This window comes from Gamsiella multidivaricata (assembly GCF_025024155.1).
Source record: "Gamsiella multidivaricata strain RSA 2152 chromosome Unknown BC939scaffold_118, whole genome shotgun sequence".
NCBI lineage: Eukaryota > Fungi > Mortierellomycota > Mortierellomycetes > Mortierellales > Mortierellaceae > Gamsiella > Gamsiella multidivaricata.
In genome coordinates this window covers 10835-34991 of record NW_026251826.1, presented here as the reverse complement: position 1 = coordinate 34991, position 24157 = coordinate 10835, and the positions used below count along the sequence as shown (strand labels likewise).

The window sequence follows — 24157 nt, the reverse complement described above, 5'->3', positions numbered from 1 at the left end:
TGCATGTTTTTACACCTGCTACGTTCAGTCGTAACATCTGCACTTCTCCCATTTCTTCGCTGAGTTTTCCTTTTCCTGCAATCAAGAAACTTATCGATATGATGGAAGGTCTCGTAAAATTCCTTATAGCTCATCCTCTCAAAACCGGGACCACATATTTCAATAACGGTGAGTTAGCATAAGCGTGACACTTCCATCAAAAAGCATAAGACACAACACTGATATTAACCGTAACAATCAATACCTGGAACGTTCAAAGGCCTCTGTCGGTATCATTAGTTTAAAATACAGAGGTTCATATGAAAATTCCTGTGCGCTCTTGGATTCAAACACTGCGAATGGCTGATATGTGCCAGAGTCGGAAAAGCTGAGGAAATCTGGAAGGGACACAAAAAGTGAAAAGTATTGGGTAACCTTAGGACCCTGAACGGATGTGGGCGAGAGATCAAGATCAGGCACATCTGGGTGGGATGGATGAATGGATCGCGCTTCTTAGTTATTCATCCTTCTCTCCATCTGCCTTTCCATCCGTCTCTATGCTTCTCTCCCACTCACCATATACACACTTACACACTTACACACTTACAACCGCAGTTAGAAGCACATTTTTATTATACATATAATTAATATAATTACATAGACCTTTTCAAACAGCTTCCGCTCGCTTCAGCGCCTCCTCTTGGTAATATTTGTAAAGCATATTGCAGCTCATCCTCATACCATCAAGGCTCTTCATCGCACCTTCTATCGCCGCATCGAGGCTAAGACTGCTATCCCTGGCTTGCGCTTGCTTCGCACGGAACTCAATTTCCTTCACGATCCGCAACCTATTGTTGAGCGCCTTTCGGTCTTTCTCAGCCAACTTCGGGCGCCTTCCCTTTCGTCGCTCATATTCCTCCTGAAACTTTGCAAAGCTTTGACGCTCATCCCAGATCTCCCTTGCGTTCCTGGGCCTCTTGCTCACAGTGAACCCTGGTTCTTCAGATTCTACTTCCTGAGCGGAGACATCAGCCACACTTTCGGATCGATGAGGGGCTAGTGTTGGTTGTGCCTGCGGTCGTGCTTGTGGTTGTGCTGGCGGCGGTACCCAAGCAGACGGTCGAATCGGTACTGTAATTGGCGCTACAGGTGGTATAAGTGCCCCAGAACTAGTAGGTTGCAGAAGCGGCATCGTTATCGTAGGTCCAAGCCATGGCACTCTTGATGTCTCCTGGTAAAAAGCTGTGTGTTGCTGCACCTGCTCACCATAATCATAAGGACCATAGGCACAACAAGTAAAAGGTGGGGTGGGCCTATTCGGAGGATGACGACAGGCACAGGCATTCGATTGCTGCACTTGAACTGAGAGCTGCGCCAGTTGACTTGAAAGATACTGCTGCATTTGCTGCATTTGAGATGCCATCCAAAGGCGAAATGATTCCTCTTGAGTCCTCTGTTGTTGAGACTGAAGTTGGACTTGTCGAAACTTATCATTGAGAGCTTGGTAATGGCCAGAATACTGCTGTCGTTGATCCGTTATAGCTTCAACCATAATGGGTGGAAGGTCAGGCGGCAGGGTAGCATCCTCTCGGTCCAGTACAACCGCCAGGTCATCCTTGAACTTGAGAAACAACTCCGATTTGAACAGGCTATGCTCCAGAAGCGGTGACTTGGCGCTGCTATGTGTGTGCATATACGCCACGGCGTCCTGCAGTATGACTCGTCGCAGGCGGAGGACCATCTTGAAGAAACGTTTCTTGCTCATATCAGCGTGCGCCTTATGGATAGGAGCACTACCTGGCTCAGACGGTGATGGATCCAGGGGCAAGACATTTTGAAGTTGGTCGGGCTGATCCTCATCCCTCTCATTCATCTCATCAAGACATTCCTCCCTTCATCTCTTGTTGGCTTCAGACCCTGGTTCACCGAATGCAGTCTCGACGAATGGGAAGATCATCTCCTGCAGCTCCACCGGCGGCGATACCTCGTTCCTCTTGAGATGAAAGGGTTTTCCTTCCCGAAAGCCCGCCATACCAAACGCGAACCTGATAGGGATGTTGGACATGTAGTGCTGGTCCATCCTGCCATTGCCACGCACCCACCGGCCTCCAAGCTTGATATCCTCAGCTCGAATACCCAGCTTCTGGGCCTCAATCGTTCCGCTGTGACGTCCAGAGTGTGTGAGATGAACGCACTCCAGTTCCTGAGTCTCAAACGTCTTCAATGTTGTTTCGCGACTTGCCGAATACGACAATGGCGCTAAACGGCTAGCATGGGTTCCTTTTGTTCCTTGCAAAACCTTGATCTCCTTGAAATCCGGGTCGCTGATGTCTGGCGGAGGCTCCTCCTTGTTCTATCATAATTAAGTCTTTTAGTCAGGTAGGAATAAGAACTATGGTATATCGTGCAAGGTCTGTTTCAACGTACATGGAAGCGATCAAACAGGTAAAAGGCAAAGGCGCCAATGCTACAGCGGCGAACGTCGCTATGCCTTAGAGCGCACCCGTACTGCGTATGGCCGCTTCGATTGGTCTTGCCGCGATGCATTGCACAGACGAGCGCCAACGCTGACTGCGATCCTCTGTCTCGGTTTTCGACCTGTATCATGAAGCAGTCCACGAGATTCAAATGACAGAGGTCCTCATTGCGTAGAATCATGCTATGCCGGATTGCCAAGGCCAGATGTTCCCTCGTCCAAGGTGACAGGATCGTAATGGGCTGGGCCCATGTGTACAACAGACACTTGATGTGCTGAGCGACGGTATAGGCATTTCGGATCTCGCACTCGGCTGAAAGATCCTTGTGGTTCACAAGGATGCCAACTACAAGGTCGTTAGAGTACTTGTCCATGGCGTTATTGATGAGTGACGATTTACGAAGCTCGGGCTCCTCGTTCGGGCGTATCGGACGTTTGCTCTGTCTATCCTGGAGATAGCAAAGTGCCTTCAGCGCATTCTCCATGGTCTGACGGCCACAGGGGACGCTCAGCACTTTCCGCCCTTTCGCATCCGGTTTGATATCATGCAGGACTGTTCCATATGTCATATGTATGAAAGAAAGGCCACCATGTAAACAGTTAATGGCCTGAGAGTGCGAGCGTCACGAAATTCCTTTCTTTTGTGCATACCTTGAGCCGAAGTCGGTATGTGGTCCTTTGTAGTGGTCGATTTGAACATATACGGTGTCCGAACGTCTCTGCTCTGGTTCATACTGAAGTACTTCTTGGTGGTTGACTTGAACATGACCTCCTTGAAGAATCGAAGCACCTTCACCTCGGAAACATCGTAGGTGTGAGCCCTTCCGCTGTCTCCGTTGACATTGCCGAGAGGAAGATTGCTGCAAAATTTCTAAGAGATAGAGAAGCGACAAAACTTGGTTATTGAATCAGCTCCATCGCAACCATGTCTGCTCGCCAGCGACGTATGTTGCTGTCGTCATTTACTAAGAACTTTCTCAAGTGCGTCTTGTATTGGTTCTTGGTGTTAACGCTCAGGTTCGAGGTCTGCAAAGCGAGGGCTTCTCTCATGATCTTGCTGTCCGTCGATTCACCATGGTCCCCTGCCATGCCGCCTTCAGTTTGGTAAAGATCCGGTGGGGCTATTAGGTATCGTAAAATCGCTTCAAACTTGACTAGGAATAGATAGTTGATTATTACGAGCAAGAGCCTTCGGTGCCTTTCACTGGGTTGGATTCCGCAATGACAGCATTCATACCATGAGTGTTAAGCTTGGCCTCGTCGACATCCATGTTTTCATCCTCGGTTGCTTCCTGAATCGAGAGCCTTCGCGCTGACCCGCCATTGATCGATTCATTAACCGATTCCTCATGAGTCCGAGTCGTAATCTGAGTATGATTCAACTTCTCCGTGTAATGGCTCGTCGGACATATCCAGTAATGCTGGGTTATCCGCAATGACTACATTGACACAGAGTGGATTAATAGGAGGGTATAAGCGTGCAAGTCTATGACAATGGTGCCTGAGATAGCAGGGTAAGCACTCTTGTTTAGTGCAAAGCCCTACTCTCTAACTCTCTACCCCCTGATTGTTCGATCACGAACCATCCAAGTGAATGAGTTCCTTGATCCTCCTCGGATGCTTTTTTGTAGGTTGCTTCTCGGTCGACTGGGCATCAGCGCGGCTCCTTGGTCGCTTTCTTTTTTCTGAGGCAAGAGAGCTGAGTGCTGACATGAGGGGTGGAGGGTGGAGGATAGTTCAATGAGGGAGGTGGAGGGGGAGGAGGAGGGGGAGCAGCCGCAGGTGTGGAGCAGTTGGTGATTTGTAAGTGAGTATTGACTGGGCTGGAGGTTGTTGCAGTGAGCAGACAGACAGGCAGAGAGGAAGAATGAGAGAAAGAGAGCAAGCTGCAAGCAAGGACGGCATGTGGTGAACATCATGACCATTTGGCCAATGAAACTCGACCATACGATTTAGAGTTCATAAAAAATTGTACTGGGACGGAAATTCCCAATGTACTGACCACCACCATATGTCAAACCCAATGTACTGGCTCGCCGCACGTTGTACTCAGCGCACAGTGTCCTCTGCTCATTGCACAGTGTGTCCATCGTAGGCTGCACATTCACATTTGCTTGACTGAGAAGAGATAAGGTGACCGTAGCCTCAGTTGCTGCTTTAGTGTTTACAGTTTGCCAACCGGGTTGTCAAGCAACGTATGGAGAACGTTGACAACCTGGTTGGCAAATAGGTCACGTGATAATGTCAATTAGAGGGGAGTTGCCAAATAATGCATGACAACCCGGGTTGTCAAATAGATTACGAACTTAAATTTGAAACTTTTTGACACACGTCTTTTTCCCATCGTATGCATGTCTCTTTCCCATGCCTTCCCATGTCTTTCTCCCATTCCCGATTCGTATACTGCACATATCAGTTTAATTTATCTTTCTTTCACGCTCCGGAAATGGTTTACTTCTGAAGGATTGGAGGCAATTGGGTTCCATTGTCCTTGCGTTTTTGCCAAAAATAGCCTTGCCCCTGAAACCCTCCACGGTTGTGGCTGTTCCTGAGTTCCTGAGTTCCTGAAAGATGAGACCACATCGCTCTGCCCTCTTTTCAGCACCAATTCACTCCTGTTGTCTCCATTTCACCACTTCACCGCCCGCCACCCATATTCCATCTGACCCATGGCTCCATTCTCCTTCATTCCCTGTTGACACTTTGACGCTAACCTCTCAAAACTCCTCAACCTCAGTCTCCTCAGTCTCTGGCGTATGTTTTTACCTCATACCATCGTTAAAAGTCGCCGTATTTGCAATCGAAGAACAATAAAGATGCTGAAAAAATATAGCGTTCTTCATATTCGTGGTACTATCTCACTATCTCTTAAGAAATTCTTCTCGGATTGAATTGATAGTTTTGTTCTTGTACTGGGCCGTCATAGCATCCAGAAAGTTCTGGAGACTCTCGACTGAATGACCTTCCTCCTTCTCCTTCTCCTCCTCCATCCTCACTTTAACCAATCCAATGAATTGCTGCCAGCGTTGTAACGCCTTTCTGCGCGCTGGAGTAAAGGGCCAGTCCGAGTCTTGCTGTCTTGCTGCTGCGATGGGACCATGGTATTCATCCCATGCTTGGCGGACGGTCAATTGTCCGTTGTCCGGCAGCATCACGTACCCTCTGAGCCTATCGTCGAGCTGTGTCGATGATGACTGATGGACTTGTTGTGGCGGTTCCTGTTGGCGCTGTTGTTGTTGCTGTTGTTGCTGAAGCTGTTGTTGCTGTTGTTGCTGAAGCTGTTGTTGCTGTTGTTGCAAAAATAGCTGCGGTTGCAAAAACTGTTGTTGCCAAAGCTGTTGTTGTAGTAGCTGCACTTGCTGCTGAGTAGACACGAAATCATTCACAGGCATAGACAATGGAGCGTGCGGATAATACTGTGGCCTCTGTGCTTGAAGGAGTCGCATATGCACTTGATCACAATGCTGTTGTTGGGCCTCAATGCCTGTCCGTATCGCACTCACCTCCGATTGCATTGTGCTCATCCCTGACTGCATCGTGCTCATCCCTGATTGCATCGTACTCATCTCTGATCGCATCGTACTCATCTCTGATCGCATCGTACTCATCTCTGATCGCATATCCGCTTGCAACTCTTGTATCTGTTTACCAACGGTATTGAAAGCACCGACCATGGTCTGATTGTCGACTTGCACGCTGGAGCTGATGATGTCCGTGCGTTGGCGGCGTCTATTCATTTCGTCCAGGAGCTGGGCCTTGAAGTCCAAGAACATCTTGCTTTTAAATATCTCCGGTAATGAAATGATAAGTCTGTTGGTCAACGTCTGGTCGCCTCGTCTAGTCTCCATATAAAGGACTGCGTCCTGAAGTATCACGCGGCGCATTCGAACAAGCAGCTTGAGGAAACCGATCCTGTCGAGTTGAGTACTGCTGTTCAGCTTGGTGGAGAGCTTCATCGTCGCTGTTATTTTCCAGAATACGTCGCTCTCTGTTGCATTGTCTGGATTCACACCTTCCATCTCCTTGTCGCATTCCTTCTCCCACTCCTTCTTCTTTTCAGGCTGATTCTTGTAGTCCTTGTCGAAAGCGTGCTCAATCCAGGGGAAGATGAGGCGTTGCAGCGCAAGAGGGGGTGTGACAAGGTCGCGCTCTATAAAGTAAGGTTCATCGCGTTTGTTGAAGTGGGCCATATAAAAGGCTCCAATGACTGGGCTCTTGGGTGCATAGAAGTTCTCCATCTGGCCCATCACCCATCGGCCAAGATGGCGGATATTATCCAGACTCAGACCCAAATGGTATGCTTCCGAAGTGCCAGCATGGCGTCCAGAATGCGTCACTTTGGTGGAGTATACCTCGCAGGCACGCATGACAGCAGCGGTGGTTTCAATTTGGGTCCTGCTGGTAAGGGACTCTGTCCGGTGTGCTTCACGCTCTTCCGGAGCGCCGCCACCAGTCAAGAGTTTAATATTGTGCCAATCCTTTGGATTAGAGAAATTAGGAATAGGTTCATGTTCAATCTTAAAAATAAAAAAGGTGAGGGGAAATTTAGTTATCAGTCTTGTAAGCTGCGCGCACGGAATCGTTTCCTCTACAACTCGATAGTGGTGCTTACCTGGAAACGCTCCAGCATATAGAATGCGAACGCGGCTACAGTACATCGAAGAAAGTTCTTGTGGCGAAAAGCCGTTGCATACAAATTTACACCCTTCTTGTTGGTCTTGCCTCGGGTGATGCAAAAGACAAGGCCAGATGCCAGCCTCGACCCTGTGGCAGGATGCATTGTTTGTATATTAAATAGATCTGACAGGTTGAGGTTACGGATGTCTTCTTCGCGCAAGAGCATGTGATGGCGAGCCAGAAGACATAGTCGTTCCCGCATGTACTGGAACCGGTTTACAGCATTGTACGCACGCTTTCCGATCTGCTGAGGCAGAGGGAGCTCCCGCCATAGATATGAAAGCATGCGAATGAAGAATTTCTCGGAAGACGGGTCGCGTATTGCACAGGTTCTTGTACGCGTTGTTCCGGGCGTTACGCGATCGTAAACTAGGCCCACTTCGTAAGACTCGAAGGCCGTTCTCAAGAGAATATCGTGGCGAGGATTGGGTGCTGTGTTAGGGTAAGATGCTGTCCTTGATGCCTGCTGATTCCACAAATATATGAGCGCCTTCCTGATATTGTCCGCGGATCCTGCTGTCAGAGGAACATGGATCACCTTGCGACCAAACTTGTCAATGATGGCCTCCTCAATAACTGTGGAAGAGGATAGAGAGGAGAGTTAAGACAATGAGAACCAACAACAACGCTGGTATGCAAGCATAAACAATACTAAGATATTGATAACGCTTACCCTGTGTCTTCTCGACAATATTGCTGATGGAGTAGGCCTTAGAACCCTGAGCGATCTGCTGATCCCCTTCACCATCTTCTGAAAGATCGTCCATCTCGTCCTCGCTGCCACCCTCATCCAAGTCATGATCTTGATCCTCCAGCCGGGGAGTAGCCGCAGCAGTAGTAGCCGCAGGTGGTGTCCTTCCCACAGTACTCAAGGCATCATTGGTCTGTCACTCGAATGGATCCATATCCACAGGCCGATCAACTGCTTTCCAAGTAGCTCCTTGTTCCTGCTCCTGCTCCTTCTCCTGTTCCTGCTCCTTCCCCTGTTCCTGCTCCTTCCCCTGTTCCTGCTCTTTTTCCTGTTCCTGCTCCTGCTCCTGCTCCTGCTGAAGATGCGACGTGGATGTGCCTTCCGCATCCTCTGCGCGTTTCGGCGGTGCCTGCCCAATCACCCCGCTGTAGCCAGCCTCTGCAGAGATGTATTTTTTCACTGTTCGTTTAAAGACGACTGAAGTGAAATACTCGAGCATCCGAGCTGCATCAACGCTGCAGTCCCCGTTGTACCTTTCGTCGCAAAATGTCTAATGGGAGGACCACCATGCGCGCCCATATGAGATATGAGATTGCTTGCATGTGTGCCCGCCATACCCAGTACAGACCTCAGACATGAAGAGAAAAAAAATACAGACACAGGTAAACGCGCGCACCTTCCACACCCTGAGGTGGGTCCTATATAACCGTATGGTGGATGACACTGGATTCATCTCCAAAATCGATCTCAGGACCTCGTTCGCAGAGTCCTTTCGCGCCTGAGCTAGCTCCTGCTCGGTCATGGACGATATAGGGCGGTGAGGGAGCGACTCTTGCGAAATGGAAGCCGTCGGAGTCATGGCTGATCGCTCGGCTCTCTGAGTTTGAGTCGGGTTCGGCTTTCTCTTTGCTGGAGTGCTGCTAGTTGTTTCTTTGGGTGCTTTCCTCTTGCTCTGCTGCTGCCGCTTTCTTTGCGGTTGCTCCATGCGAAAGACGATTACTTTTCCGCCTCCATTCGGGAATTGCTGACTTTGCTGTGTTTGCTGTGTTGACATTTTTATAGCGTTCTGGGTTATGCAATTATGTGGTTGTGTTTTATTGGCGTTGGTGCATGCTGCATGCTAAAGACTAAAGGTGAGAAAATTCGTGTTTGAATGTGTCAAATGCGCAAAAAAAACCAAAAATCGATCAATTGGAAGCCAATACAAAAAAAAGACAGTTGGGACCAAAAAGTAGTCATGTGGGACACAGGTCGTGTACATTTAGCGCTGAAACAAAATGGATATACAAGGAAACAGTCACGCTATTGGCTTCAGAGTCCATTATAGATAACTTGCCTCTGTTCATTTTGTGTGTGTTGAAAACCCATCATATGACTGAATAATTTCTTGGACTGAGTAGCATTTCAATTCATTTATTCGAAATTTTTTTAGGGACAGTTTTCTTATCCAACTGTACGCAAAAAAAATTTATGTGTTAGCAGACATAAGTCACAAGTTTAGATCTAGGTAGGGGCCGATATACGGTGACGTATTTTCGCGTCCATTGTCCTGAATCACACGAAAGTCCGTCTTACTGACCTGTCTGAACAACCTTCACCGCAGCTCCCTCTCCTTAACAGCCATAGTCACTTAGACTGAATCAACATCCCAGGGCTTAGGTAAGCCCCAGTCAGCCCCACAAAGGGTCCTTATCGCTTAATTCCTTGACATCATCCTTCCATCTTTCCACGATGTAAGGCACACGCCGATTTCCATCCCCCTGTTCTCCTGTTCTATCTTTTTTTTTATTGCGCAGTAACCTCAGCGCTCCTTTTTACATCCCATCAGCGCGTAACAAGTTCTCTCCTTCTCTATTCCAACGGTTTTTTGTAATACACCTCATTTTCAGTTGTTTCACTCTCTTTCTCAATCCCGTTGTCTCTTTCAGCACCTAACCACTTATTCTGCAACTGACTATTGTATTTACTTATTTTCTGTCACAGCGACATGAAAGTCAAGAATCATCAACGTCAAAGATCCAAAGGTATCAAAGCACCCACGGATAAAGCTGCTGGAGTTGCTTTTTTGGACGTAAGTACAGTACGGCGGGGCAGTGCGTTTTGAGTTTTATTATTGTTAAAATGTCAGCCAATCAACACACTCGTAACAGCCTTGTTTTCAAACCTTTTTACTTCGCCTTCTCGCTCACAAAGGCTCATGCTGTTGTGGTTCAAGAGTCACCACCACCAAAAGAGCCGTCAGGCAGCAATATCCAAGTAGGCGATAATTATTCGGTCATGACAAAGTCGAAGGGCAACAGTAATAACAACAACGAGACGCCTGCGCCTGGGAGTGAACGATGGTACGAGCTGGGGTATCCGGGACTTGTCGTCAATGGAGTGATTAATAGGAATGTAATTCGAAACTTCGATACATTACTATTGGCGGCAAGAATTACCAACGGACTGGGAAGCGTTCCCAAGAGTCAAAGAGAACCGAAAGCCTTTAGTGGCATATTTTGTTCTGAAACGTATCTCAATGGTACCTGTTGCATCGCCGAAGTTTCCAGGGACCGCGACATCTGTGAGTTTCATCGCGAAGGCAAACTCCGAGAAGTGAGGTGTACCTCGTTCACTAAAGAAGGACTTCAATGCAAGGAAACGAGCAACAAAATGGGACCCTACTCCCAGCAAGAGGAATGGGGTTACCTATGCGGGAAACACGGAAATAGCATGCTCCAACGTGGACACCTCTATCGTTCTGGCATGCCCGCCTCCTTACTGGCTCGAGTCGAAATTAGCCCATTCATACTCACGAAAGATCTGGAAGATCAGAAAGAACACAACGACCTCAGTTTCGAACTCTCTCAGAGAAAGGAGATCATTATCACGGCCGACGAGTTCAACGGTAATTTTTCACTTGCGTGTACTGTATGTATAAGACAATGTACACAATATATCTGATTCAAGCATTGGCCTGACCTTCATGTAGACTTGACGTGGTACCTTGACTCTTCAATTAAGAAGAAATTAAGAACTGTCATTTGTTCTTATTTTCAATTTCTCAGCACCAGAGACCGTCGATGGCGAAAAGACTTTGAATCATTTACGGGAAAAGGAGATCTAGAGCTCTATGAAGAATGCCTCAAGAAAGGATATGTTTACATCATGGAATGCAATGAACATGATATGGCTAATGTGCGTTTGATTCAAGGTACCGTATCATCAGTGAATTGAATTTCTGGATACAGACACAGTGCGGCTTATAAATGCAGTGTGTGGGTTCTAATATAGATATTTATTCTGATTCCCAAAGGCTTCGATTCAAGTGTTGGGTTCAAAATTGGCTATTCAGGAAAACTTGCAGAACGCATCCTTGAGATTGGCAGGTGCCATTGCAAGGTCGAATTGAAGTCATTTAGGGCTTTCCCCGGTGAGGTCACGATCCAGAAACTCCTGGGTTTGACCGAGCATGATGTCAACCCTCTTGGTTTTGTATACTTGTTGGAGAAGATCATGCATGAAATTTTTGTAGCCCATCAGTATGACATCTCATGCAAACATGGGAATTGGCGCGGTCGGACAACACACACAGAGTTTTTCTGGTTCAAGTCGGTACCAGGAGATAATGCTCCTTATAAGAGAACGAAAGCTGAGATCGGCGAGCTGTTTGGAATCATAGTTACGCCATGGGTGAAACTACTCAGGGATATGGAGAGCAAGTTTTATTGACGCCTAAGGAGTTTAAGGACTGTAGTCTGCTAGCCACATACCTCGACATCGCCTGAATAGAGAGCAAATGAAATGAAACACAAAGAAGGTCCATTTAGTGCAGTTCCGAGGTATATTCGTCAAACTTACCTGACCGTGGCGTGCCGGGACGAGAATTATCTGAGATGACTAAGGAGTGGCGTTGTGGCTCGAGCAAGGACAGGAGTATGAACTATGTCAGAGCAATGTAGCGTGGGAGTTAGGGCTGCAAGAAAGAACAACATTACCTGGCGGTGGTTGTTGGACTATGATGTGGATCATGTTTTTTGCAGGCTCATCGCCAAGACACGGCGGAGTCCACGAGTTGCCTTGAGTTTCTTCTTGTCGTCCTTGGTATATTGTTGATGTAAATGGGGACCTCGCCGTCATCGTCGTCATCAGGGATAGGAATCGAGACAGACCACAGAGTGAGATCCTCTGCCTCTACATCCTTAAATCAAACCGGCTTGCTGCTCGAAGATCTTCGACCATGTTTAGCTCAATAATCTCCGTTGACGGTGGAGTTAGCTTGAATGATTTCGAGATAGGATCGCCGTCCACGAGACATCACAGAGCGGAGAGATAACTGGTCATTGTATTGCGAAGCATCAAGGAGAAGGCGGTGAAGGATGAAGAGGGAAGGGAACAATGCCAAGATTAAGATTAGAGAATATGCGGCCAGGTTCATGGCGAAGCGATGGTGGTAAAAAAAGGGGTGGCATGCAGCGCGCGGTAAAAAAAATGTTTGCGTCATTGTATTTTCAACTATCGCTACCTATTTCGGTGCACCTGCCAATGACCTTGGCAGTCATAAGCCAGTGCCACAGGTAATCAATGTAAGCTCATATTTGCCGATGTCCCGAAACGCATGTAAAATCGGAGAGAGCAATGGGCGCGGGGAATCTGTTGATGTCGTCGATTGAAAAGAGCTGTCGAATTCACCGCCGAGGACTTGCGCTCCATCGTGGACCACTAGGAGCCTGGTGTTGTCCTTGATCTTTGGTAGGCATCCATGCTCGACAAGGTTGCCTTTCGTTTCTTCATACATGGCGCGCACAAAATCCCAGAGATCGCTCTCATGGTAATGTCGAAGCTTGAGGAGCTGAAGGAATAGCATGTTAAAAATGTCCTGTTCGAAGAACACATGCGGGCACACTTGCAGGAGAGTCCACCTAGCGCTGGTAAATGATTCACTACTGCCGGAGGCATTCAAACAGTACTTAAAAACGAGAAGCCGAGAGAGAAAGAGTAAAAGTGTCGTCTTTCTTGCGTAACCGTTGTTGGCTTCTCGGTCAACAATAAAGGATCCTCGGGTATCATTCAAATACTTTTGGACAGCAGATCGAAGGGTCATCATGTCGTCCGATCCTCAATCGTCATTAGAAGCATTGAAGTAGAACCCCCAGTGCTGGGATAGAAGCTCGATCACTGCACGGGTCTTGCCACAGCCTATGGAGCACAAAGGAGCGCAAATTATAGTCAGTACTATACCTCAGAGCTGTTGGGTGATATCCACAGAACGCACTTTGCAGCATGTAGCCTACCAGAGACGCCAAAGACGGATATATGGTAACGGTTGTTTTCTTTCACAAGTTCGAGAATAGATCCTGCCGCATGATTCCTTGATGCCGAGTCAGGCGTGGATGGGTCGGGGAGGTCCATGAACAGCAGACTCGGCCGGTTCTCAAGTGCTATTCCGAATCCACGACGCCACGCTCTTGGTAAACCACGAATGGATCCTGAAGTAATAGGTAGCGCCCCTTCGCCCTTCACAAACGCGCCGAGAAAGTCGACAACTGGTCCAGGAGCAAAGAACTTGTCTGTGATCCTTTTGATGTTAGTATGGAGATCGCCTAATTGTATGGAAAGAGAGGGCAGGCAGCTATGGGTCAGTTGGATATACAAATAAAGCAAACAGAGAAACGCGTGAAGAGCAATTACTCCTACCAGACAGCGGAGTGCTAGGACGAGAACTATCCGAGAGATGGCCAAAGAGAGGAGTGGAGCCACGGGCAGGGACAGGTGCATGGACTATGTCAGTACAATTGGACGTGTGAAATAAGGTTAGAGCACGGATAAGCTCATGCGCGAGGTGTCAATGGAGCAAAGCGAGTGTTGATTAAGTACCCGGTAGTGGGCGTTGCACGATGATGTGAACTGTTTTCTTAGGCGGCGTCTCTTTGAAGACGTCATAGATGTCGTCTGTCGGTCAAGCTCTGTTGCTGACTTGTGCTCGGTGAGGACGATAGGCCTGCGCTCCTTCAGAGGAACAAGAGGAATGGAGACGTGCCAGAGGGTGAGATCCTTAGACGGTGTATCAATTTCCAGTCTGGCATGGATGGACACCTTGAGGTGATCGACTGTCTTTGATGGATCGATGTCGACAGAGAATGGTGTAGTCTCTTCATTTTCAATACAGAGCAGAGTTATGCGGTTGTCGGTCATGGTGTTGCGAAGCATTGAATGAAGAGAGGACAAATGTGGTGAGGGATGAAAGAAAGGAAAGATGGAAAGAAAGAAGGCGAAGAATGAAGAATGAACAAAGAGAAGGGTATCGAGGAAGGCGATGAAGAAAGACGTGGGAATGATTATGGCAAAGCAAAGGAATAGAGCAGCGCGTGTGAGCGGTAGAAAAAAGGTGGTGGCAAAAAAAGTGTGACGTCACTAGTGTCGACGCAAGTTTTTTTCTTACACACACTCACACCATCGCATGCCCTTTTCATCATCGCCTTTGCCACCACTCGCACGCCCTTTTCATCATCGCCTTTGCCTCCACTTGTACACCCTTTTCATCATCCCTTTGTCACCACTCACACGCCCTTTCCATTATTCACTACAATTCTTACGGTCTTTCATTATTCACTACAATTCTTACGTCCTAGCATCATCCCCTCCGTCGCCATCACTCCCACACCATCGTGCTTATCATCACACTCCCTTTTACCAGCACTCTCACGCCTTCATCGCACGTATCACACCCTTCTTCTCATCATTCTCATCGCCATACATCTTGCCACCTGTTTTCATCGGTCTACAAGGTAAAAGTTTTTTTAAAATATTTTCACACATGAATGGTATGAATGGTGAGGATGGCACGAACGTCGGGAAGAGTCGAGGGTATCATTACCTCTTCTTGTCTTCCAACCAGCATCTCTTCGATCCTTTTCTAACTGCAGAAGAAGGGCTGGTGGCGGTCGTGCATGCTCACATAGACGGCTGCCTACCACGTATCCCAGCAGTGTAGCGGGGTAAAAGTAGTGCGTCTACCATTCTCTACCATGCAGTGGATGGTAAGGATGGCATGAACGTCAGGAAGAGAGTCGAGGTATCATTACTTCTTCTTGTCTTCCAACCAGCATCTCTTCGATCCTTTTCTAACTGCAGAAGAGAAGTTGATGGCGGTCGTGCATGCTCGTATAGACGGCTGCCTACCACGTGTCCCAGCAGTGTAGCGGGGTAAAGTGGTGCGTCTAACCATCCCGATTTTTGACTTCCAGGATCGAGGTTTTTGATAAGCTGGCCTGTGCTGTCGATAAACATTTCAATCACCTGTCTTCATCATCTTTCCATTCTTTCAATCTCTCCAGTTCAGTTGCTGGAGTATTTGACTCGTTGACATGTCTCAATACGGCAGAAAAATGCCATGGCACGTAGAGTTCGATGGTATTGTGAACAACAAGTACTTCTACACCCTGTCCGTTCCGACCGAAATCCACCACCTAGATTATTTCAGGTATTGCTCACCTCGACCATCTGATAAGGATGCTCTACACAAGCGTTGGCTGAGCGTCATCCTGCCAAACCTCAAGGCGAGTAAGATCCAGCAAGTTTTCGATCAACATGGGCGGCTGGTTCGCGAATGGCAGGAACAAACGGCCGAAACAAAGGAATATTGGGACAAGATGGCTGAGGATGAAGCAAATGATATATCACGGCAACTTGATCGAAAGCATCATTTGATCTGCAAGCGAATGCTGTTGATCAACTGGATGCCCAGTTCCAGCAGTATACCAAGAAGATCAGGTGTCTTAACAGTATGAGCTGTTCCTTTTTCTTGCAACCTTCATTTGCTATTCCCTCCGCTTGTCCGGAATGAACTTTGCATTCTTATCTCTTTACTGATGACTATCAATTTGTATTTTTGTTCCTATGAAGATGTGCCTTCAGTGTTGTCAATGTCCCTCTAGCCAGCCTCTTCGGGCAACCTTGACGATTGCGGTTCTAGGACAAATCAACCACGAACGCCTCCACAGCCCAGTACTTTGGACCAGGCTGCTGCACCATCGACGACCTCCTCCGAGTTTGACTCTGGCCCAAAACAGACTGATTGTCCTGCGCCACATGTAGCTTTCGAGCCTTCCTTGGCAGTGGGTGGTCCTTCAACCTATACTCCTTTGGGTGATGGTAGAAAGCCAGACTTTAGTAGGACACAGACTGGATCATCTACAACGTCTGATGGACACGCGCCTTCTTTGGCTGGATCACACAGGACGCTCCCCGAGACTGCTGCACCCTTGGCCCCATCCGCAGTCACTGTGCCTGAAGACCTGTATGGACAATCTGCATCTGGAACTTCCACTGGACAGAATCAGGGAGAATCGAGGAGAGGTGAGTTATATCGCAGCTAAACGAACCAGACTTTTGTTTGATGAGCAATGAACTTACTTCTGTTTTACTTCATTGATATAGTTTCATTTGGACGCAGCCTGGCACTGGAGGATTGTAAGTGGGCTTACTCTTTGTCAAGGCTGTGGAATTTCACATTGACATTAATTTTATGTATAAATGATTTCATTATTAATGAGTCCTCCTGGTTACTCCTTGCCGAGTGACAGTTGTGGAAACGATCTTAAGGCGACAAAACCAACAAATCCACAGCCCCTGCTTGAATTGGACCTCCCTTCGACTGATCCAAATGATCTGGATTATTTTTCAGACCAGGACCTCTATGAGTCAACTACTAGAATTTATCGCTGGAACTGTCTTGTGGGGAGTGGACGATGTGACTCAAATGTTGACAGCCCATGGATACACAATGATGTGGAGGTTGGTCATGATTTGATGGATTTCAGGGATCGAGTTATTCAAAATGACGGCGGCATGGTGGAACCCCATGAAAAACTGTAAGTAGTTTCAGCCCTTGGACTTTTGCTGGCTGGGTGTAAGAGAGAGCATGACTGAGTGAGACCCTTCTATTTCCTAATCCTTTGAGACCATGTTCTATACAGGGCAGTGAACTTTGTGTTCCTTATTGAGGGGGACCACCAGACCAGAGGCCTACATATGGAGGTTGAGGATGAGTCATGGGCCGCACTTTGTGACGCGACAAGGAACCAAGTGGAGCCTCTCCCAAAACATACTCTCGAGGAAGTTCATTGGTGGGCGCACTTTTTAGCACGGGAGAGCCCAGAGTCCTTCAGGACTCATTTGAGAGCTTTTCCTCCCAATGACCCTACCCTCCACTCTCTGTTGAACTTGATGGTCAGCAGTGGTCATCTCTGGAGCGATCAAGTATGCAATGAGGACACCTACCTCAAATCACGGCTGGGACCTTTCTTAGAAACGTACTTCGGCAATATTACGTTTACAACAAGTGGCTGGTAAGCAGCGCCGATGCTCTCCTTCTCAATATGCCTGGTCACCTGTCGAAATGCCAATCTCCTACCCTTTCATGTTTCATAGGACGCAGACACAACAGGACACTCAAAACACAGACTACGATCTTCTCGTGCCTGACTACTCGACTATAACTGTAGCTGGACGGAGGGGGTTATCTGTGGTGCTTTTGGAGGGCAAGGTTGCTTCAAACAGGACATTACAAATCTGGGATGACAGAACCAAGCTTGGTGCGTGACTGCCAATAGCGAGGACAATAGACTCTTTGAACAATTCATCACATTCTGACTCTTTCTCTTGTCATTAGGTCAGGAGATGAAACTTGCGCTGGACTCGATCCTGAAGCTTCTTCCAGAAGAAGATGTTTGCGTTGTTGGCATCCTCGTTCGAGGTTTGTCCATGTTGATCATGTTGAATATACTTTAACCTCTCCAGCTTTGCGTGTGTTATTAATCTGTCTCTATATTTACTTGTCTCTAGAACCTCTGATTGAATTTTTCATAATGAAGATATGTGCTGAGGGAACATACATCTTGCGCCGGTTTGCGGTTTGTTACATTGCTACTGATCCTTTGAACGTGCTACCCATCGTTACTCTGATGGAGTCATTTCAACATGCGCAATTAAAGGTCAAGAAGACAGTCTCTGCTATTCGTCGTGTGAAGGTTCGCCCAAGCACAAGTCCAAAAGTGCCTCTCTCTTGGATCAGGCCATCCTTCAACAAGCCAACAAGGACACTCGTTCGTGATGGCGAGTAACATTCACAACTTTCCTGGCCTGTCTTTTCAACTCAAATCCTGATCATCTCCTGCTTGTCATCCCTACAACCTTGGCTTTGTCCACTATCCAACTTTTCTGCTTCTGCCAGCCAGGTGCAACCACCGGCACACTGACAGACAAACCCATTTGCATCTATCAGCCATTTGGCAACTACAACCTGCGCTCAACTGCACTTTACATAAAATTTGCGATTTCGTTGAATAAAACTGCCTTGAAAGCCTATTGAAGTGCTCTTGAGCATGATCTTTATTTGGAGACTTTGGCATGAAATTAAAGCAGCGTTGTTGTGAAGCACTTGACTGCCAAGATCATAACATTATCGGCCCTGCAGCAAGCGAAGAGAGCAGTGAAATGTTTAGGGGTCCGGAAGTCAAGGAGACGAAAAGTTGGTATCTTTATTTCAGCAGCAGGCCGGCCTTTATAGAGCACCGCCCTGATGGCTGATATCCTCAATAGGTCACATGAATAAAAGAGTGTCCTTAGGTACCCTCCAAAGTCACAAATTGAGGCCGCTTCCCTCTATGCAAGCTGCTCCCTATATGCATATATCTCTCTATATGCACACCACCTTCTTCTCTATACGCATTAATCTTCCTTCCATGCATGTCATCTCTTCCCTATATGCACTGGCTCTCCTTACATGCAATTAGCCCTACATAGGATTCTAGGATCTAACATGCTACATAGTAAAGTCCGCCAATACTGGCTCAAATGCACCCAGCCTTTTTGCGACCGATAGATATCATTAAAACCTATGTCCTTATTGGGGTTAGAGCACTTTTAAATCAACTTGAATGGACGCGCTATATGATAGACTGAAATTGAACACTGGAGCGAGAACAACTACAGCAGAATATCTGCCAAGTTTCTTTGATACGCGTCGATATAAGCATTATACATTGAAACCGGCTCATACTTTCTGAAAAGTATAAGTCGGCAATGGAGAATCTAATGCATAGGAAAGCAGCACACTTTAATATGTCGAAAACAAAAGTTTGCTTATAGACAAGGACGTTGAGTTACCAAAATGACTCAAGTTTGTGATGTCCTAGTAAGAAAAGTCTATGAATACTGAACAGATTCGTTAAATACGACTTCCATACTGTAGCTATATTCCATAGCTATCAGTGGTAGCATTGATAGGTGCAGAGGTGATCAAGTGAACCGGCGGGATGCGCTTTTGTGATGAGAATGTGCTCGCGTTAGACGACGCTGCATACTATTTCCAAGTACAGGGCCATGGATACTCATTATTTTGTAGATGAATGACACATCTATCGATTGAGAGTATTGGTGCTTCTCTCTTGTAAGTATAGCCATAGCAATTGGCCGTTTTGTGCTGTCGAAAGAATTCAAGAGTGATTCAGTGTTCAAGTTCTCTTTTCACCCCCTGCTCTCCCCCACGATTTGCATTGGTATTGTGCGTAAAACTTTATTTCAGATTTTTACTATCCGCCGTGAGAAAAACCTAAAGCCCTTGTACGTGCATGGAAGCTTCATCAACTCTAGTAGCGCTGTCGTTGCCGCTTATTGCTGAGATCGTGGCCTTGTTTCCGAGGGAAACTTGCTTCAAACAAATCGAGGGCATCTTGAAATTGTTGATGTGCTCCCTGCAAGTACAGATTGATCCGCTCCATGTGTGGTAAAGGTGCAGATGTGTCCCGTAATGCGTTCAATGCGGCAAAAAGCTCAGAACAACGGCTTAGGGCACCCAAGAATGGCAATGAAAGCGCTTAAGGTACTGCGTGATCCTCGCAGTCCGGCTCGAGCATGTCTGGGTGGAATTTCTCTTCATACGTCCATAGCTCCTCTCTGAACAACTTCATAGAAGGCATCTCCAGCTGCACTAAAGCGATGTGCTTGCAGCAAGTCGCCTCTGAGCGAAAGTATTCGCATGAGCAGCTGATGACATGGCCTCCAGTAGCCTTGCTAAAGTCAATCTCGACATCGTATTGTACTCCAACGCGCGTAAAGGATTCTACTCGGAGTATCGTGTCCGAGGCTTGCATGATGTAGTCGCCTGTGTATCCCTTCGATTCTCTGTTCTTGAGATGGTTCTCGGCAACATGGCTGAGCTTTAGTTCCGTTCTTTGGGCAGGGTTCATCCGACCTACGTTGACAACGCTGCGAATACATTTCTGTTGAAAGTGCGGTACGGCCATTACAGCAAGGACGTAGATGACTGTGTCCACACGCCGTTTCTGCTTGTCCTTCAAGAAGTGGCGTGCAACAGGATTACCACTCGGTTACCAAGCTGCACGGTTACGACACACAGAGCCAGGATGGGAGCCCGGCATCATGACAACTCCACTACGACACTGTACAATAGGCCCCAGACATGTATATATAGACCCTACTTACGATCATTAAACAGCATTCATTTCTACGCATTCCTACTTGACCACTACCCTTGACCCCTTGACTCTGCTGCTGTTGCATATATATTAACTGGCTTGTGGCAGCCAAGCGTTCATAGCGACGTTGCTTTTTGATCCTTCGATGTCGGCTCTTCCTATCATACTGAAGCAGAATTCAGTAAGCGTTGGATTGTTCACCCACTAATAGGGAACGTGAGCTGGGTTTAGACCGTCGTGAGACAGGTTAGTTTTACCCTACTGATGAAATGTTGTTGCAATAGTAATTGAACTTAGTACGAGAGGAACCGTTCATTCGGATAATTGGTATTTGGGCCTGCCTGAGCAGGCAATGGCCCGAAGCTATCATCCGTTGGATTATGGCTGAACGCCTCTAAGTCAGAATCCGTGCTAGAACGCGACGATTACCGCCTTTTCCGATTTTTAGTTGAATACGAATAGACCCTCGGGTCCTGAATCATACTATGTGGGGTCGTCTTGTGGAGCGGAAAGGCTTCATGAGGCGCCTGCTAATGTTAATTTCAAATATTGGAAGAGATAAATCCATTGCAGACGACTTTAATTGAACGGGGTATTGTAAGCAGTAGAGTAGCCTTGTTGCTACGATCTGCTGAGATTAAGCCCATTGTTCTATAGATTTGTTCGAAAGAACAACATCTCCTCTTTTTTCTCTTTTTTTTCCATCTGGGGCGCAGTTTAAGGGTAGTCTAACGAAATGACACTACCTCCACTTGCTTCGAGAGAGATGTTCTTGTACCACTCGATATTCATGCACCCTCACTATTCGATATTACCTTATCTTCCAGGCTTCCCCTTTCTTCCAAATCATCTTGATTTTTCACTGTCCAATGGCAGTTGTACGAGTGCAGTCCCCATAGTTTACTCAGTACTTTAGTTCTCTTAGTCCCTTAAGAGACACATATAAAAACAATGAAAGACCAAAAAAAAAAAAAAAAAAAGAGCTTTGTTCACTTGTGTGTAGAAGTGCAAGCAAGGGTGAGCAGATTTTAAGGGGCATTTTTATGTAAAGTGAGCGAGTTTTGGCCAAAAAAAATGGCTCGGCAATCTGCTTGTAGCTCTACTTGTGTGAACTTTATCTTTAATTAAGGGGTGTCTAACTGCATGGAACATCAATCATCGAGACATCCCTGATCCGCGCAACAGCGTGAAGCGCACATCTCCATGCAACCCTGGAGTTTTTTTTTTCTCAGCATTATCATTCGCTTGAAATCCTCAAAGCTGCCTGAATTCTCCAGGCAACTTTCAACTGTTGCCGCGCAGTTGGTTGGAAACATGGACAGAGTCAAGCAGAGACCCAAGACGAGTGTCATGCAGATGTTCATAGTTTGGCGTTTCTGGGGAAGGGATGGTGGCCATGTTAGCATGAGATAATTAAGTAGTAAGCATGAAAAGAAAACCGCGTAACATGGCAAATTGCATTGAAAGACATTAGAGAATTATTTACCATGTTGAAGATGGGGAGAGGTGTTGCTGAACGCAGTGGTGAAAAAAATGAGTGAGTCTAAGTTTGTAGGTGAACAGTGATGAAGTGCAAGTTGAGGTAGCGTCTTTTATATCAAAAGAATAGGAGCAGAACTGTTAACAGTTAAAAGTAGCGCTGGAGACAACACCAAAGGACAACACCAAGAGAACAAATCAAGGGACAACCAATAGAGTGAAGAGGCAAGAGAAAAATTTAGAAGACCGCGTCAAGGGACAACATCAAAGGCCAACACCAATGGACAACATCAAGGGACAACATCAAGGGACAACATCAAGGGACAACATTAAGGGACAGCATCAAGGGATGGAAAAAATCAATTGGAGTCAAGGGAAATGAATAAGTAAGGGATGCTGGCATAAATAGCAAGGGATGAAGAGATTACAGAACGCCGCACTTTTTCGTGCACATACGGAAGAATGCCAGCATGCTGGATTTATTATACAGAAGAGACCTTCAAGGAGAGGAACTCAGAAGACTGAATCTTCTTCTCTTTTCGTTCGGCATGGCAGAGGGGAACAGCAGCTCCTGGCGTCTCTTCTTCGCCTGCTCTTTGGCTAGTTGGTGGCGACTGGTCTCATATGTGCGACACAGTCGCAAGGTCGTCGCCTAGAAGGTTTACCAAGATCAGAGATCAGTTACGTATTTTTTTCGTTTGTTTAAATACGTAATTGTCCGCCATACTTATCACTTACTCGTAAGATGAGAAGATCATGAACAGCCAGTAAACTCATGCCCAATTCCTGCACAGTCGAGAAGAGGCGACGCTCCGGAGACCTGAAGAATCGCGTAATGTTTTTACCTTTGGTTCCCCAACAAATCTGAACCCTCTGGATGACTGGCCCTATTTGATTTAAATTATTCCGTAACAATGTTTAATTGCAGTCAAAGTCGATTCAGCAATAATCAGGGTATCTTCAAGCAAATATCCTTACCTCCAGTCAACAGACCACAAACATACTCCTTGCGAAGGGAGTCCACGCCGCCAACCTCAGACGTCCTCGCAACAAGAATATCGTGCAGTTGCCGAGGCAACTTGAAGACACCTTCGTAGCGATACTTCATTGACGCTGGGTCCCAAACCGTCGCTGATTCCCCAGCAGACCAATCTACATCAGGAGAGGATATTGTCCTCCAAAGAAAATCAACTTTGACCCCGATCTTCTTCCTATCATCATTGTTGATAGCCTGATTTCTTCTTTCCGTCGAGTCGTGACCGGCTTTTTCTCCCATGATAATGAAAGCACCTTTGACCGCTGTGGCTAGACGCCTACACACTCCCCAGGCATTCTCCTTCCACCATGTTTCCCCCAGCTGCGCTGTCACAAGGAAAGGCGACGACTCCGAGATAAGCAAATCCTCCCTTGATTGGTTGCAGATAAAATAAATATACTTGTTCAGTTTAGGTGTGTCCAAGTCAATCAACATCAACAATGGAACAGGGAACGCTCTAGACATAAACTTACCACTGGTCCAAACAGTAGTGAATTATTCTGCACTCGGGATCTTGTTGCCGCGTCTCCAATACGGCCTTCAACCCCTCCTTGGTGTCGACATCCATGCATCGGTCCAAGTATTTGTCTGCGTCATCTCCATAATGTTGGAAAGGCGGAAGGTCGGCGATAATTTCTTTCCAATCGGTTTTGGAGAACAATGCCTCTATTTTTGGGTCGTCCAAATCAATCATAAAGCTGTGGATTGGACTGAAAACATGGCAAACGTCAGCATACGCTCGTTTTCAGAGCCAAAAGAAAACTAGACAACGAAAAAAAGAATGAAAAGTACCTGAAGACAGCACAGTTTTCGTTGGAGCCAGCAGCGTACAGCACGTCCTCCACTACGGTGCCTGATTCCAGGACCCATTTCTCTCCTAGATTTCGATATCGCCCTTCTAGTGATAGCCGATTCTTGTTGGTGAACTATAGTCAAATAAAATAAAAATATACTACGTCAGTCTGTCATCAATGAAAACAAACTGGTAGATATAACTTATGGAGCTTACCGATTTTCTTTGCCTTGGCGGAGCTGATGGTGCTGACGCTGAGGAGCTGGTCGGTGTGGAGTTGGTTAATGTGGAGCTGGCCGATCTGAAGTTGGCTGACAATACCGTCTCAGAAGCTGGCGAAGCAGAGGAAAGTTCGCCAGCGCTGGTTTTGTCTAATCTCATATAATGAGGAAGGTAAAGTCAGGAGAAAATTACACATGGTCTTTGAAGGTATAGCATGATGTACTGTACAAGTATAAAATGCTCAAGAAAGCTAAAACTACAATTACCAATCGGTGTAGGCAGCTCTACAGAAGAGAGTGGGGTCGAGGACGAGGATGAGGACGAT

The 24157-nt window shown here is 46.9% G+C and overlaps 8 protein-coding genes across 8 annotated transcripts; 3 read left to right on the top strand and 5 right to left on the bottom strand.

Moving 5' to 3' along the window:
• Window positions 1-8339: 8339 nt before the first annotated feature.
• Window positions 8340-9239, bottom strand: BC939DRAFT_35135 (uncharacterized protein). The gene has a single exon (XM_051551664.1). The coding sequence runs from the start codon at window positions 8875-8877 to the stop codon at window positions 8374-8376; it is 504 nt and encodes a 167-aa protein (XP_051406696.1). The 5' UTR covers window positions 8878-9239; the 3' UTR covers window positions 8340-8373.
• Window positions 9240-9636: 397 nt separating this feature from the next.
• Window positions 9637-10636, top strand: BC939DRAFT_35072 (uncharacterized protein). The gene is made up of 3 exons (XM_051551662.1): window positions 9637-9894; window positions 10017-10386; window positions 10461-10636. Coding segments are annotated over exons 1-3 (456 nt in total). The 5' UTR covers window positions 9637-9810; the 3' UTR covers window positions 10463-10636.
• BC939DRAFT_35073 (uncharacterized protein) lies at window positions 10637-11641 on the top strand. Its single transcript, XM_051551663.1, has 3 exons — window positions 10637-10710; window positions 10871-11000; window positions 11097-11641. The coding sequence occupies exons 2-3, from the start codon at window positions 10971-10973 to the stop codon at window positions 11532-11534; spliced, it is 468 nt and encodes a 155-aa protein (XP_051406694.1). The 5' UTR covers window positions 10637-10710; window positions 10871-10970; the 3' UTR covers window positions 11535-11641.
• Window positions 11642-12281: 640 nt separating this feature from the next.
• On the bottom strand, window positions 12282-13262 carry BC939DRAFT_468395 (uncharacterized protein). The gene is made up of 2 exons (XM_051557905.1): window positions 13097-13262; window positions 12282-13001 (listed from the first exon to the last, which is right to left on the bottom strand). The coding sequence occupies exon 2, from the start codon at window positions 12907-12909 to the stop codon at window positions 12361-12363; it is 549 nt and encodes a 182-aa protein (XP_051406693.1). The 5' UTR covers window positions 12910-13001; window positions 13097-13262; the 3' UTR covers window positions 12282-12360.
• BC939DRAFT_481855 (uncharacterized protein) lies at window positions 12922-13997 on the bottom strand (the record flags this gene model as incomplete). Its single annotated transcript, XM_051559062.1, has 3 exons — window positions 12922-13001; window positions 13097-13434; window positions 13780-13997. 3 exons carry the CDS (start codon window positions 13995-13997, stop codon window positions 12922-12924), a joined length of 636 nt encoding a protein of 211 aa, XP_051406692.1.
• Window positions 13998-16480: 2483 nt separating this feature from the next.
• Window positions 16481-18292, top strand: BC939DRAFT_34683 (uncharacterized protein). Its single transcript, XM_051551661.1, has 4 exons — window positions 16481-16675; window positions 16786-17152; window positions 17235-17247; window positions 18076-18292. Exons 1-4 carry the CDS (start codon window positions 16642-16644, stop codon window positions 18172-18174), a joined length of 513 nt encoding a protein of 170 aa, XP_051406691.1. The 5' UTR covers window positions 16481-16641; the 3' UTR covers window positions 18175-18292.
• A 2979-nt stretch (window positions 18293-21271) lies between these two features.
• BC939DRAFT_468360 (uncharacterized protein) lies at window positions 21272-21811 on the bottom strand. The gene has a single exon (XM_051557904.1). The coding sequence runs from the start codon at window positions 21706-21708 to the stop codon at window positions 21454-21456; it is 255 nt and encodes an 84-aa protein (XP_051406690.1). The 5' UTR covers window positions 21709-21811; the 3' UTR covers window positions 21272-21453.
• Window positions 21812-21994: 183 nt separating this feature from the next.
• BC939DRAFT_34642 (uncharacterized protein) lies at window positions 21995-23681 on the bottom strand. Its single transcript, XM_051551660.1, has 5 exons — window positions 23610-23681; window positions 23291-23527; window positions 22760-23187; window positions 22520-22668; window positions 21995-22433 (listed from the first exon to the last, which is right to left on the bottom strand). The coding sequence occupies exons 2-5, from the start codon at window positions 23509-23511 to the stop codon at window positions 22281-22283; spliced, it is 951 nt and encodes a 316-aa protein (XP_051406689.1). The 5' UTR covers window positions 23512-23527; window positions 23610-23681; the 3' UTR covers window positions 21995-22280.
• Between the last annotated feature and the right edge of the window lie 476 nt (window positions 23682-24157).

Bases quoted from the DNA above. Each gene is read 5' to 3' on its own strand.
- BC939DRAFT_34683 (XM_051551661.1), top strand. From the start codon at position 16,642: ATGACGGCGGCATGGTGGAACCCCATGAAAAACT. The intron at 16,676-16,785 runs GTAAGTAGTTTC...TATACAGGGCAG, and splicing joins GTGGAACCCCATGAAAAACT to TGAACTTTGTGTTCCTTATT.
- BC939DRAFT_35135 (XM_051551664.1), bottom strand. From the start codon at position 8,877: ATGTCAACACAGCAAACACAGCAAAGTCAGCAATTCCCGAATGGAGGC.
- BC939DRAFT_468395 (XM_051557905.1), bottom strand. From the start codon at position 12,909: ATGATGACCCTTCGATCTGCTGTCCAAAAGTATTTGAATGATACCCGA.
- BC939DRAFT_35073 (XM_051551663.1), top strand. From the start codon at position 10,971: ATGGAATGCAATGAACATGATATGGCTAAT. The intron at 11,001-11,096 runs GTGCGTTTGATT...GTTCTAATATAG, and splicing joins ATGAACATGATATGGCTAAT to ATATTTATTCTGATTCCCAA.
- BC939DRAFT_468360 (XM_051557904.1), bottom strand. From the start codon at position 21,708: ATGCTAACATGGCCACCATCCCTTCCCCAGAAACGCCAAACTATGAAC.
- BC939DRAFT_34642 (XM_051551660.1), bottom strand. From the start codon at position 23,511: ATGATTGATTTGGACGACCCAAAAATAGAGGCATTGTTCTCCAAAACC. The intron at 22,669-22,759 runs GTAAGGATATTT...TAAATCAAATAG, and splicing joins TTGTGGTCTGTTGACTGGAG to GGCCAGTCATCCAGAGGGTT. The intron at 22,434-22,519 runs GTAAGTGATAAG...TAAACCTTCTAG, and splicing joins ATGATCTTCTCATCTTACGA to GCGACGACCTTGCGACTGTG.
- BC939DRAFT_35072 (XM_051551662.1), top strand. From the start codon at position 9,811: ATGAAAGTCAAGAATCATCAACGTCAAAGATCCAAAGGTATCAAAGCA. The intron at 9,895-10,016 runs GTAAGTACAGTA...TCGCTCACAAAG, and splicing joins CTGGAGTTGCTTTTTTGGAC to GCTCATGCTGTTGTGGTTCA.